The sequence below is a fragment of the Podarcis bocagei genome (assembly GCF_964188305.1).
Source record: "Podarcis bocagei genome assembly, chromosome: 5".
Classification (NCBI taxonomy): Eukaryota; Metazoa; Chordata; class Lepidosauria; order Squamata; family Lacertidae; genus Podarcis; species Podarcis bocagei.
In genome coordinates, this window is record NC_138129.1 from 42,701,604 (window position 1) to 42,714,789 (window position 13,186).

The 13,186-nt window shown below is 45.9% G+C and overlaps 1 protein-coding gene and 1 long non-coding RNA gene across 3 annotated transcripts in view; one reads left to right on the forward strand and one right to left on the reverse strand.

Moving 5' to 3' along the window:
• Positions 1 to 13,186, reverse strand: part of LOC308586709 — a 280,032-nt gene that overhangs the window by 128,696 nt on the left and 138,150 nt on the right. The gene's annotated exons all lie outside the window — the stretch shown is intronic.
• Positions 1 to 13,186, forward strand: part of SLC45A3 (solute carrier family 45 member 3) — a 52,157-nt gene that overhangs the window by 33,305 nt on the left and 5,666 nt on the right. The window contains exons 1-3 of one of the 2 annotated variants that reach the window (XM_081193500.1): positions 1,810 to 1,993; positions 8,866 to 9,277; positions 10,197 to 11,021. In XM_081193500.1, coding sequence (XP_081049626.1) covers positions 9,085 to 9,277; positions 10,197 to 11,021 — 1,018 coding nt within the window. In that variant the 5' untranslated portion in view covers positions 1,810 to 1,993; positions 8,866 to 9,084. Of the gene's footprint in view, positions 1 to 1,809; positions 1,994 to 8,865; positions 9,278 to 10,196; positions 11,022 to 13,186 lie in introns of those variants that run through there. The other variant, XM_081193499.1, reaches the window with a different exon arrangement.

Consider the following 13,186-nt stretch of genomic DNA (forward strand, 5'->3'; position numbering starts at 1 on the left):
GGGCTAGTTAGTATACAGAATATCACGATACACTCTTTGCCAGGAATGTGAATACAAGTCATTTACTGAGTGGCAGCTTGCTACAGGAGCCCCTTTCCAGTTGGGTTGGGATTCAGCTACAGGTCTTCCTGGTTGTCGTCCAACACACTAACCACTACACCACACTGCCTCTCAAAATAGGAACATATACCAAGCCAGACTAATGGTCCATTTAGCTCAGCATTGTCAATTGTGCAGTGGCTCTTCAAGGCTCCAGATAAGGAGATGCAGCAGATTGAATTTGGAAACTTTTGCATGCCCTCTGCTTACAGGCTACAGTCCTTCCCGGGTCTTTGACGCAGAGTTTCTGGAGAGGGGCAGGTGGGCATGTGGCCAGCAAAGGTGTGAACAGGACAGCTTCATTACAGTGACAGGACCACTGCTATATTTTCAGCGTGGTGGGCTCCAAATGTACCTCTGTGGCTGGGACTCTTCCCTTATATAGCATCTCATTTGACTGCGTGCCTACAGATCCGGTCTGCCAGCAAACCTGTTGTGGTGGAGATCAGTGGTTTATATTATATGCTTGTTCTCCGCAGGGACTGTTATTTGTAGCCAAACTGGCACCTGCCAAATGCAGAGTATCAAATTATCCTAACAGTTTCCCTCCTTCCGCCACAGTTTTTCCATACAACTGAGAAATAACCCGGGACAGCTCCACCCCATTCTTTTAATGATGGGGGGCAATGCCCAGGTTGCTGCTTGTTCTCCATGCTAAGTTTGCACCTGAAACTGCAGTAAAAAAGGAGATTTTCGGAAATAAGCCGCAGTTGTGTTAGGAACAGCGCAACATTGGTTCTCCCTTGGATAGTTCTTCCTTTTTAGTTCTGTCCTAATTCAAACGGTCCCAGACCAAAGCCTTAACTTGGCGTAGCAGCCAGATCTCTTGGCATCTATGAAACTTGGATGAAAACAGGGATAAGCAGACCAGTTCCTATATAGGGGCTTTGAGTCAGTGACATCGTACTGGGTGAGCTGCTCATGGAGTGCATAAGTGGGACATAGGTTTTATTCCATGCCAGTTCTCTGCAAATGATCTTGCATCCCACTACAGTACCAACTCTTCTGTTCTGAAGACAGTGCTCACAGTAACCTGTGCTGTCAAGGTGGGCTTTCCACTTCTGGGGCCCCCACAGTCCCATCCTGGGTAGGGCTCTTGCGCCTTTTTAACATCTGCGCAAGAAATTCAGCAGAATGAAGCATTGCTTTCCATGAAATGCAGGGATTTCATTCACCTGTTGGATTACTGTCTGTAATGCTAGTGCGAAAGACTGAGGAGCCCTCCGGACAGGGAAAGTTGTCATTAGCACTGGGAGGCTTTTAAAGAAGGCCTCCTGCTCCGTGTCACAGTGATATTTCCAGAAAGAGAAGCACATAGCACATTGTAAGTGGAACACCAATGTTGCATCTGGCACTCTCTCTGTAAAACAGGGTTTGGCAGACTTCAGCTTTGGTTTTTTTTACTAGAACCCCAAGATCTGCCTACCAAAAAGGCAGGAGCAACAGACATTTCGCTCAGGGTTTCTTGGAGCACATTCCGAGTTTAGGAATTGGTTTGCAGTACTAATTGCTGTTTTTAAAAAGCAATTTTGTTGGTGATGTTGTCAAACCATTGCTGTTCCGGAAACCCTTGCTGATCTACTGCAAATCTACCAGTAGATCCTGATCTATCGCCTTTTCATGTCTGCAGTATACAGTGGTTTGCAATGCAATTCTTTGGTGATGGCAGCAGGAGGGGAAAAAAAGGCAGGGAGGGCTCCCAAACCAAATAGGATAGGTGTGCTGAGTATAGGTTAACTCCTCCTCCTTTCTGCAAACTAATGCACTACCTCTTAGAGTGGTGCACTCTCTGTGTCTGGGTCAGGCTCACTTTGTTGAAGAAGCTTTGTCTGAGGGGATGAAACCAATGTGCTGGGAGCTCACCTGTTGCCCCGCAGCCTCAGAAGAGAATCGGGTGAGTTTGTTCGTCGCGTTAGAGATAAGTGGTGGTTTTTCAGAAGTTTTTGGAGGCAGGAATAGCATATTCCTGTTGCTTTCTTAACTGTGTGCTGTGTTTTCCTGTTTCATCCTGTTAATTCTTCTGATCTCCCTCCCCCCTCCCCCTCCGTGCTTCTTTTGAGAGAAGCAGAATTTCACATCCAAAGCTTGATGGCTGTGTGACATATAATTGTTGAAATATTGCAGCAGGAAATTCTACTGGGGACACATTCCCCCCACCCCATAAACTACTATAGTAGGGGAAAGGAATTATGTGGTAGCCAGGAATTTCTCTCAGTTTCTGCCTGTTAACACATCCTTGCCTTCAATGTGTGCCAATAAATCCAGGCTAAAGGGTATGAATTTAGGGTTGCATGTGAGAGAGAACATCAGGATCCTGGGTTTTGACTTGTCTGGTGTTTAGTATTGAAGCAAAGCAGAATAATAGACTTGTCATCTAGCCCAACCCCCTGCAATGCAGGAAACTTTGCCCAATGTGGGGCTCAGACCCAGGACCCTGAGATTAAGAGTCACATGCTCTACCGACTGAGCTATGCTATTGATCTTGGTAAGGGAACTGCAGAAACTGGAGAGACCTAGAAGATTGTCTGGTTCAGGCTTTACCAGTTTCCCCAATAAGTACTACAGTGGTACAGTGGTACCTCAGGTTAAGTAATTAATTCATTCCAGAGGTCCGTTCTTAACCTGAAACTGTTCTTAACCTGAAGCACCACTTTAACTAATGGGGCCTCCTGTTGCTGCCACGCCACCTGAGCACAATTTCTGTTCTCATCCTGAAGCAAAGTTCTTAACCCGAGGTAATATTTCTGGGTTTGCGGAGTCTGTAACCTGAAGCGTGTGTAACCTGAAGCGTATGTAACCCGAGGTACCACTGTATATGAATCAGTGTGCTACAGTATCTCAAATGTGTGTCCTCTAACCATCCCTGTCATCTGGGGAACTTGTTAAGAGAACTTAACAGGACTTAGTTAATGCGTAAGATCAAAAGTTCTCAACACATCCTTCATCGCAGTCCGTGCTTTCATCTTCGGTTGAATCATATAGGACTGATGAATTCAAAGCACTTGTGTCTGTGTGTGGGAAGTAATCTCATACCAGTGCTCCAACTAACCATCCTAATCAACAATGTAATTAGGAAAATGGTGTCCTTTATATGTATGGAGGGGGATATGTGGATGGGTGGGTTCATTTGCCGACTGAGTAAATCTTGCAGATGTGAAGAACTGACCCTTGCCAAGTGGGTCACTACTCAGAATTATTAGAAAGTAGTCGGTAGAGCATGAGACTCTTAATCTCAGGGTCAAGGGTTTGAGCCCCACGTTAGGTGAAAGATTCCTGCATTCCAGGGGGTTGGGCTAGATGACCCCTTTGGTCTCATCCAACTCTACAAGTCTGTGATCCCACAAGAAACACAACTTTGGGGTGTAAATAGTTTTATCCTTTCCAGCTTTGAAAGCTGGGGAAACTTCCTCACATCTGCATGATGATATCTGCCCACATTCCAACCCTCTCCCCTCCGCAGTTAGTTAACAGTAAAGATGGGTTTCCATATTCGAGGAAGAAAACAAACCCATTGGGAGTCTATAGCATCTCCCTTTAGGAGATGAAGGATCTTCAGTTGGCTTCCATCCTCAAAGTGCCGTGAGCTAACTTTTCCCCTGTTTTGCTCTACGTGGCTTGTGCATCTTCTCCCTCTACCTTGGTCATGGTTTCCCCCCTAAGCGTATGAAGGAAATGTGCTCTTCTGTAGTCTCATTAAAAACCATGAAGATGGGTGAGAGGTGAATGAATTGTTTGGAGAAGGGAAGGATGTCAGGCATGAAAATGTCTGCACCGGTTATGTGTAGAATGAAGATGACAGCCCCATGAACTTCTCAACTCCAAGCAAAGCCTTTAAGGGCTATAATTGCTTCTCTGGGGAAAGGTTGGTGTGCCTGGGATACAGTTGTACACACAGGCTTTCTCCAAAGCCACATAAATTTCAGGCTGTTAACTAACTAATAGGAGTTGGCTTCTCCTGGGTTATTCCTCTGTATATACGATGACCTCAGAAGAAGTTAGAGAGGCGTGGGCCTTGCGGATTACCTGCATGCATCATGCAGCCATTTGCCTTGGTTGGCTGTTGGAGAACGTAACTCAGTGACAGGCCTGTCATCACTTTCCCAGGTGAGATAGGTAAGTCTTGATGTGGCAATGTCTCCGGAGAGTCTGCAGGGATAACGCCTTGCAAATGAGAGGTGCCGCCGGCCAGATCAGTAAAGGCAGAACTCTTCATATTTTAACACTTGAAAAATTCAGGCAACTTTTCCATTAACTGCTTCCCAAACCCCGAATGTTTGCGGTGTACGGTATCTTGGTCCCCCTTTTAAATTTTGTTTTAGAACAGGCATAGGCAAACTCAGCCCTCCAGATGTTTTGGGACTACAACTCCCATGATCTCTAGCTAACAGGACCAGTGGTCAGGGATGATGGGAGTTGTAGTCCCAAAACATCTGGAGGGCCGAGTTTGCTTCTGCCTGTTTTAGAAGTTTATCATTTGACTTTTAAACTGAACATCACTGTGATGAGCCCATGAGGATACTTCTCCTGAAAGGCTTTTAAAATACTTTAATTAAGTCAATTAATAAAATTTGACATGGGCAGGTTTCATGATGATAACAAGTGCTGGGGACTGGCCATTGGTTTAATTCTCCTGAACAAACCAATTCAGATGTCCGTGGTCTGCTCAAGAGAGGGATGCTTCCTAAGTCACATGGGCTCTGTGTCATTGTGTGTCCCGTTCTAGGAAACGGGACTACCTCAAGCTGTCTTGAGAGGGCTGTTTCCTGCCTGCTTTTAAGAGGGTGTTTCTCACTTAAGATTTCTATCCCTTTTATTAAATGACCCAAAGAGTCCAGAAAGGAAGAACAAACCTTAAATTTGGAAGAATACTGTATTCCTCTAAAGAAAAGGGAGTATCTGTGGGCACCAGATGTGTCTGATTCATACGTTGTGGTTAAGTGACCTCAGAAAACCCCCCCCCCACTTTTTAGCATACCCTTTTAGAAAGCTGTAGAATTCTTATTTACAGCCTGCCATATAATAAGTCAGACTGTTGGTTCATCTCGCTCCATACTGTCTACTCTGACTGGCAGCAGCTATCCAGGATTTCTGGCAGGGATTTCTCCCAGGCCTACCTGGAGATACCAGGGATTGAATCTGAGACCTTCTGCATGCAAAGCAGATGTCCTACCACTGAGCTCTATTCCTTCCACACCTCCCTAACTCCAGTGGATTTGGACATAGAAGCACAAAAACTGTAAATGCCCATGATCTTTGCATGCTGGTTCAGGAACTGGTAGGATACGTTTGCCCCAGTTTTTTTTTGGGGGGGGGGCATTTGAGTGCATGTGATGCACACTGGATTTTGGCCTCTAACAGAAGACTAAACTTGCTCATTGGCTTAGTCCCCTTAGTAAGGGAAAACTGCTTTGCGACCTATATATTGTGGGTAATAGCCTCAGAGCTCCAGCAAAGACACAGTGGTTTAAGGATAAACTGCATGTTAAAGGGATTCATTATGATGGAATATTAAACTTCCAGTTTTATAGCAACAGGTAAGGCATGTCTTAGAGACAGTAGCGCCACCTACTGTTATATTTTGGTGTTTCTCTTGTTTCTTAGCAAAGGTGGATTGTGTATCAGGCATATGATGGTTAGGGTTAAAGTTCTCTCTCAAAAGAAGTGTATGCTTATTTGTCTGCATGCTTCTTTCCTCTTATCATATACATGACTGAGCAGTTGCCTGGTAGAGAGGGGAAATGTTTGAAAGGCAAATAAATGGAAGTAATTCGGGCATCAGATTAATCAGTATATTAACTACAATCAGGGTCTAGTGGGTTGGTTTTATTGGAGGATATGGAACAAAACAGCATCTGTTTCGTCCAGCTATGTGCCCCCATTTTGACAACCAATAAGAAGGTCTGGTGTGTTTTCTTTGCTGGGAAGGGCTCAGGAGGAAGCTTTGAGTTTGAATGGGAGCAGCACTGGGAGGATGTCCTGGAGACAGTGGGTGTCACAGCTAGTTCCTCAAAGGACTGGGGTGGGCACAGCTCTATGCAACCAACTTTGCATAAAAGCTGTATATGCTAATTTATATATGTTTATCTGGGTTTAGGCCCAAAGCCATTCTGTAAGCAAAGAGAAGAAATGTTTTTAAAAGTGTGTGTGTGTGTGTGTGTGTGTGTGTGTGTGTGTGTGTGTGAAGGATCCAGGGCCCATCGCAAAAGACCTGAGGCTCAGGTTCTTCGTCAACCCCTTAAATACACTTTTGTCTTGTTTTTATGAAACCCGTTTGGAAGGAGGAGGAAGCCTCAATTCTCTCCCCCCCCCTCCCCCGTTTTGCTAGCAGGGCCTTTAGCAAAAAGCAAAAATTAAATAGAAAAGTCTGCCTCCTTTGCTTCCACATAATTTACTTGTTCATGGTTCTTAATGATCATTCCCCTCCCACTCGTTTCACTCAATATCCAGCATATGCCACAATATTCTATTTAGCAATTCCTAAGCAGCACTGCAAGGGATGCGGGTGGCGCTGTGGGTTAAACCGCAGAACCTAGGGCTTGCCGATCAGAAGGTCAGTGGTTCGAATCCCCGCGACGGGGTGAGCTCCCATTGCTCAGTCCCTGCTTCTGCCAACCTAGCAGTTCGAAAGCACGTCAAAGTGCAAGTAGATAAATAGGTGCTGCTCCAGCAGGAAGGTAAACGGCATTTCCGTGTGCTGCTCTGGTTCGCCAGAAGCGGCTTAGTCATGCTGGCCACATGACCCGGAAGCTGTACGCCAGCTCCCTCGGCCAATAAAGCGAGATGAGCGCCGCAACCCCAGAGTCGGCCACGACTGGACCTAATGGTCAGGGATCCCTTTACCTTTACGCAGCACTGCTGTTCTAATAGTACAGGTATGTAGTAATGGCACTTCACATTCTTCTCTCTCCACAACAAATTCATTCTTCATGAATGAAAATGCAGCAGGTTGGAAACTTGCTAAGCTCAATCCTATTTGTGTTTCTTCCGTATCAGACTTAAGGGGCAGTGGCGCTTACCTGATCTCTGGGTGGTTGTATTCAGTGCTATTTTTCTAGAAAAAGAGGTACCGGAACTCAACACGGATGTCTCCTTTGTTCTCTTACGATGGCAATAGAGCTCGCAATAGAGTCGTGCCGGAACTGAGTTCTGGCTGGGAGAAAAAAACCCTGGTTGTGTTGTCAGAGGGTGGTGAGTTTGGCTTGGTGCAACCATCTGCAGCTGTGTTTCTTTAAAAGTACAGTAAGTGTGTGTGAGTTCAGTGGGTCTTACTCCCCAATAGGTGCAGAAAGGGTTATATACCCTTGCAGTGCCATCATGTCCATATTTACTTGGAAGCCTGTCCTACTGAGTTTAATGTTTATGCATGCTTGAAACATAAGAACAGCTCTCCGTGATCAGCCCAAAGACCTATCGTTCAGCATCCTATTTCCCATGTTTGCCAACTAGATGTTTCCTCTTTTAAAACCGAACTAGTGGCCATCACCACATTCCCAGGGCAGTGAATTCCGAAGATGAATCATACACTGTGTTTATACTTCCTCTTCTAAGTCCTGGATTTCCTGCCACTTCGCTTCATTGGATGACCTCCAGGTCCAAGTATGATGAGAGATAGAGAAAGTCTTCTCTGTCCACTTTTTGCACAAAGTACATAATTTTATAAACCTCGGTCATGTCTGTTTTACTCACATTTTTTCTTTTAACTAAAAAGACTTGGATGTAAAGGAGATGTTTTAGCCCCCACTCCACCCCACCCCACCCCACCATTCTAGTTGTTGTTCTCTTCACTTGTTGCAGTTTTACAATTATTTATTTGAGATTTTATGGCTGGAACTGTACACAGTACACAGTGTGTGGCCGCACCATAGAGTTGTAGAAGGGCTTTATAATACTGGCAGTGCAGTGATCCGTTTCATAATGATTGCTAGCATGAAAATTGCTTTTTTCATAGTCTTTTTTCATAGCTGCTGAAAACTGAGCTGACCTTTTTGCTGAGCTCTCCACCCTAACTCTGGATCTCGTTCTTGGTTTGTGAGGATTCTTTTGCCCAAATGTGCATCGTTTTCTATATTTGCTCATGTTTGACTACATTTCCCATTTTGTAGCCCATTCATCCAGTGACCTGTAGTGCTTTGAAGCATGGCAGATCAGCTGATCCTTGCACTTCAAAAGGGCTCCTTGCAAGCCCCTTCAAAGATTAGCTGGCTATGGAGCTCCCCATGGGGAACTTAGTAGTGCAGCTGATTCCAGGGAGCTTGAGCTGAGCACCCATCGGCTGATAAGAGCTGACTTCAAACTCTGTTTTTCTGCTGTGCCTGGTGGCGAGAGCAACTCAGCTAGGACTGACTGTGCTGTTGGCCAGCCAGCTGATTGACTGGTGGTGAGAGAAAGTCTCCCTTTCCAATTTACAGTTGGAAGCACCTGCCCCTTTCCTGAGGATGTCACGTATGACATCAGGTGTGGGGCAGGTGGGCATTGTGTGTGGGTAAACAGCCTTGTGGGCCAAATTGGGATCTGTGCCAAGCCTGAGAAGGCCCGTGAGCCAGAGATTCCCAACCCCTGATTTAGCCAGGTGGAGGAAGATCATTCTTTATTGGGAACAAGGAAGCTGCTGTTAAAACATGTTTTGAAGGTGGGAAAGAGTTGCAGTGAGGGTGAGAGGAGTTTGCTTTATGGTTTCATAGCAATCTAGCAGTGTTTCCACTTCAGAAAATTTGCTACTGATGTATGTTATGCTGAGTTTTTTCCTCTCTCTCTTTCCTTCTGCAGAATGTGAAGCACTGGAAGATGTCCAGGCTATTAATCTTCTCATCCTGAGCCAAAACTCTTGATTTTTTACCAGCGAGCAACATTTCAGAAGTTGTCCACTGCTGGCTATAACATGGCTGCAGACCTTTTGCTACTGAGCCATAAAAGAAAACATAGGACTCTGGAATCCTGCTCTGGATCACCCTGAGGAGAACAGTGTTAGGTGCGCACAACTCTCTGATGTTGCGGTGCAACGGTGGCATGGCTCAGAGGGCCTGGGTCAGCATGCTCTTCCAGAACCGCAAAGCCCAGCTATTACTGGTCAACTCCCTGACTTTTGGCTTGGAAGTCTGTCTGGCTGCCGGCATCACTTATGTGCCACCTCTCTTGTTGGAAGTGGGAGTGGAGGAGAAGTTCATGACTATGGTTCTGGGTAGGTGGTATTATTCATGTTATTGTTAGATGGCCATTTTCTGTGTGAGATCTAGTGTGGTGGAAAAGAAGTCTACTGTAGTCCTGCTATGTACAATGCCCATTATTGTTGTGTGTACAGGGAGGGCCTCAATATGGTAATGACCCCAGAGGACCTGCCAGGCAGGTTTAAGAGAGAACTAGACTGGTTTTCAGGGAATGACATAGCTGTCAACCTTCCTTTTTGCGGGAAATTCCCTTATTCCAGCGCCGTTTCCCGCTGCTTCCCGCTATCCTGGATTGTTAGATATCCTGTAGACTGTCCCCGGGACAGGTGAGGCTGCTGATCCCTTATTTTCGAGGCTGCTGATCCCTTATTTTAAATCTGAAAGTTGACAGCTATGTAATGGTGAATTCACTTTGGATACCAAACATGAGGGCTTCTAAGAGCCTGAATTCCAGGAGGAAGAGAAGACAGTTTTAATTGTGCGCTGGAAACTGGGGCTTTATCTGTAGTGAAACAGAATCTCTAGATATGGTGCACACTGTAATGCATGCCCACTTAGTGAAACTTGAGGCCTAGTTTGCATGTCATGATAAGCCACTAACTATGAACAGTAGCCAAGGTTTAGTCTGGTTTGGGTGGTACAAGAGGTACAAGACTAAAAAATAAATCAGGAAGCAGCAAAGTGGCTGTGCACCTCTCCCTGGAAGCCTGCAGGGTTGTTTTTTTTAATACTATGTTTTTATGTTGTGACAGTGACTGGCCCAAGGCCACCCAGTGAGCCTCATGGGGTTGGGGCCAGAGCCCTGCTTTTCCAGGCCAAAGTTTGACTGAGTCTCTCCCCAGATTATGTGAGTGATCTCATGGGCCTATAGAGTGACTATCTTGTCAACTTCTTCCGCCTGATGAAATGTTATTTTCCTCTCCTTAATTCCAGGGATTGGGCCAGTTCTGGGCCTAGTGTTTGTGCCACTCATTGGTTCCGCCAGCGACCAATGGCATAGCAGCTATGGCCGCCGGCGGCCTTTCATCTGGGTCCTGTGTCTGGGAGTTTTACTGAGCCTTCTGATCATCCCTCATGCACAACGACTGGCCAGCCTCATTGCCTTGGATACCCGCTCCCTGGAGATCGCCTTCCTTATAACGGGCATTGGCCTGCTTGACTTCTGTGGCCAAGTCTGCTTCACCCCTCTGGAGGCTCTCCTCTCCGATCTCTTCAAGGAGCCTGACAACTGCCGGCAGGCCTTTGCTATGTATTCCTTCATGGTTAGCCTGGGAGGCTGCATTGGGTACCTGCTGCCGGCAATTGACTGGGACAGTAGCTTCCTGGCTCCTTACCTGGGGAGGCAGGAGGAGTGCCTCTTCAGCCTCCTCACCATCATCTTCCTCAGCTGCGTCTTGGCCACTGCCTTTGTCACGGAGGAAGTGGTAGCTCAGGTAGAAGTGCTGGCAGGCCCTGCAATGAAGGATTCCTCCAAGTCCCCGCCTCTGGCCTGCTGCTCTTGCTGGCTTCCAAAGAACTTTCTGAGGACCAGGCATCTGGTCCAGGCCTTCAGGAGCCTTTGCGCCTTAGCCCCACGCCTGCACGGAGTCTGCTGCCGCATCCCCAAGGTCATCCGGCAGCTTTTCGTGGCTGAGTTCTGCAGCTGGATGGCCCTCATGACCTTCATGCTGTTCTACACAGACTTTGTTGGGGAAGGACTGTATCAGGGAGTTCCCAGAGCTGAGCCAGGCACAGAAGCCAGGCGACACTACGATGAAGGTAATTTGATTTCTGGGGGGGATAAATGCTTTATGCTTCCATTACAGCAAGTTTCAGCACCTAGACCTTTGAATTATGCAACAGGAAAACTCTTTCTCTTACCTCTGATAACTTATGCGAGCAAAGCAGACTTTCATAAAGTTACCCTTTCTATTTACTGCAAATTCTTGGTTCTTGCTCAACGTGGGATTCTTTGGGAAGGAGGCAGGAAGTGGAGGGAAAGAGGAATGGGTGGTGGAATGAGGCCAGCAGGTTTCAGTGTGGTCCTGTGATAGTGTTGGCTCTAGATCTGGGAAACCAAGTTCTAAAACCTTATTCAGCAGTGCAGTTGCTGAATTGCCCTGGGTTAGTGATCATCTTTATAGCCTGAATTCCCCCACTGTGTTATAAAGGAATCTCTTCCCCACCCCAAACATCTAAAGCCAGGTTTAAAAAAAAAAAAAGAACTGGGAGACTCATTGGCCTGTATAGTCATTTCTATGCGTGACGAGAGCAAAGTTGGGGGATGGGAAATATGTGGCCCTCTAGATGTCCTCTGTCATTGGCCATGTTAGTTGGGGCCGATGGAAGTTGGAGCCCCAACAACATATGAAGGGCCACAGGTTCCCTGTTCCTGGTGTATGTGATGTGAAAGACAAGACCTCAAAAGCATACGATGTGCTAGCCACATGCAACTTAAGAATATCTTTCTGCAACCCACTGTCTTGTTAAGATCCTATCAGGAGCGGAATTTGGTAATCATTTGCAATATGGTGTCCTGTGCTAGACCAAAATTTTGTGCCCCCCAAATGGATCTTTGCAATTGTAGATCTTCGCAATTTTGTGTCCTCTTGGCTTGGCACCTTGTGTGGTGAACCGCCCACGGCGCCCTAAATCTGGCACCGATCCTATGAAACCCCCCTTGGGTGGTGGTGGGGAAAGACAGCTAAGGAGTGTAGCTTACCATTCTCATTTGTTGCAGGTCTGCCTTGTACACAGTAAAATCAGACCAGAGTACTACTGAACTAGGTCCACAGTAGGACCAAGTAGAGTAGTAATGACTGAATCTTGGGCAGAAGTATATTTATTATCTTGCAAACCAAGACCATTTTTGCAATGAAGGGGACTGAGCTAGGGACCTCATATGTACAAAGCTGTACAGCTTTTTAATTGCACTTAACTAAAGCATGAAATCTAGCTGCCATCCTCCAGCACATAAAGTCACTCCTATGGAGCATATTCTCTGCTCAGTAAATTCATTTGCTGACCTGGGCTCCTTTGGGAAGAAAGATGGTATATCAGATTAATAATGAATAAACAAAATTGCCTTTCATAAGAGCAGCTTTGGACATTATTTTGCCATGAAAGCTCCCTGTGGAGGTTAATAAGGATTTCTGGAGTGTTAGCATCTCAAAAGGAATTCAGCATTTCTTCTGCAGACTTCCCCAAGCTGGTATTCTCCAGACATTTTAAACTACAACTCCCATCAGCTCCAGCTAGATTCCCTTTTATGTTGCATGGACTTTGGAGACCAGCAAGGAGCAAAGCCAGAGATAGCCAATGTGCTGCCCTCCAGATCTTACTGGGGCACAACAGCTATCATCACTGGCTATATTGGCTCTGGCCTAAGGGAGTTGTGGGCAAACATCACCCAGAGAACACCTGTTGGCAACCCCTGATCTATTGCCTCTTCTCCTTAACTTAAAAAGGTGCTTTAGTAATAGGCTTTCTTGAATACTTCTGCTAAAGCTACTTGGCCCCTTGCCTACCTGTTGTTCCCATATAATAGTTCATTTCAAGGTCTGGGTGACCCAGCTTAAATGTAAGTAATATTTAACATTTATATCCTGGTGGTGCCTTTGAGGCTCTGCAGAATTGGAGGGTCAATTGTGTACACACAATGATGCTCAACAATCTCAGAGCCGTGGCCAATGTCAAGTTGTTTTATGGGAAATGCATAAAGGAAAGTCCAAGTCTTCAGAGGACATTGTCCTATAAATTAATAAACAAATCTTTGGATGTCTTTATACTTACCTCCTTAAATGAACACGTTGACAAATCCTTTAACTGAAGTCTACTTAGGCCTGACTTACTGCATGTAGGTTATCTGTTGGTTCCACCAAGAGGAGTGACAGATGTCTTCTGTGCTGGCCCTTCCATTGCTACTGAAGCATATTTCGTTTTAA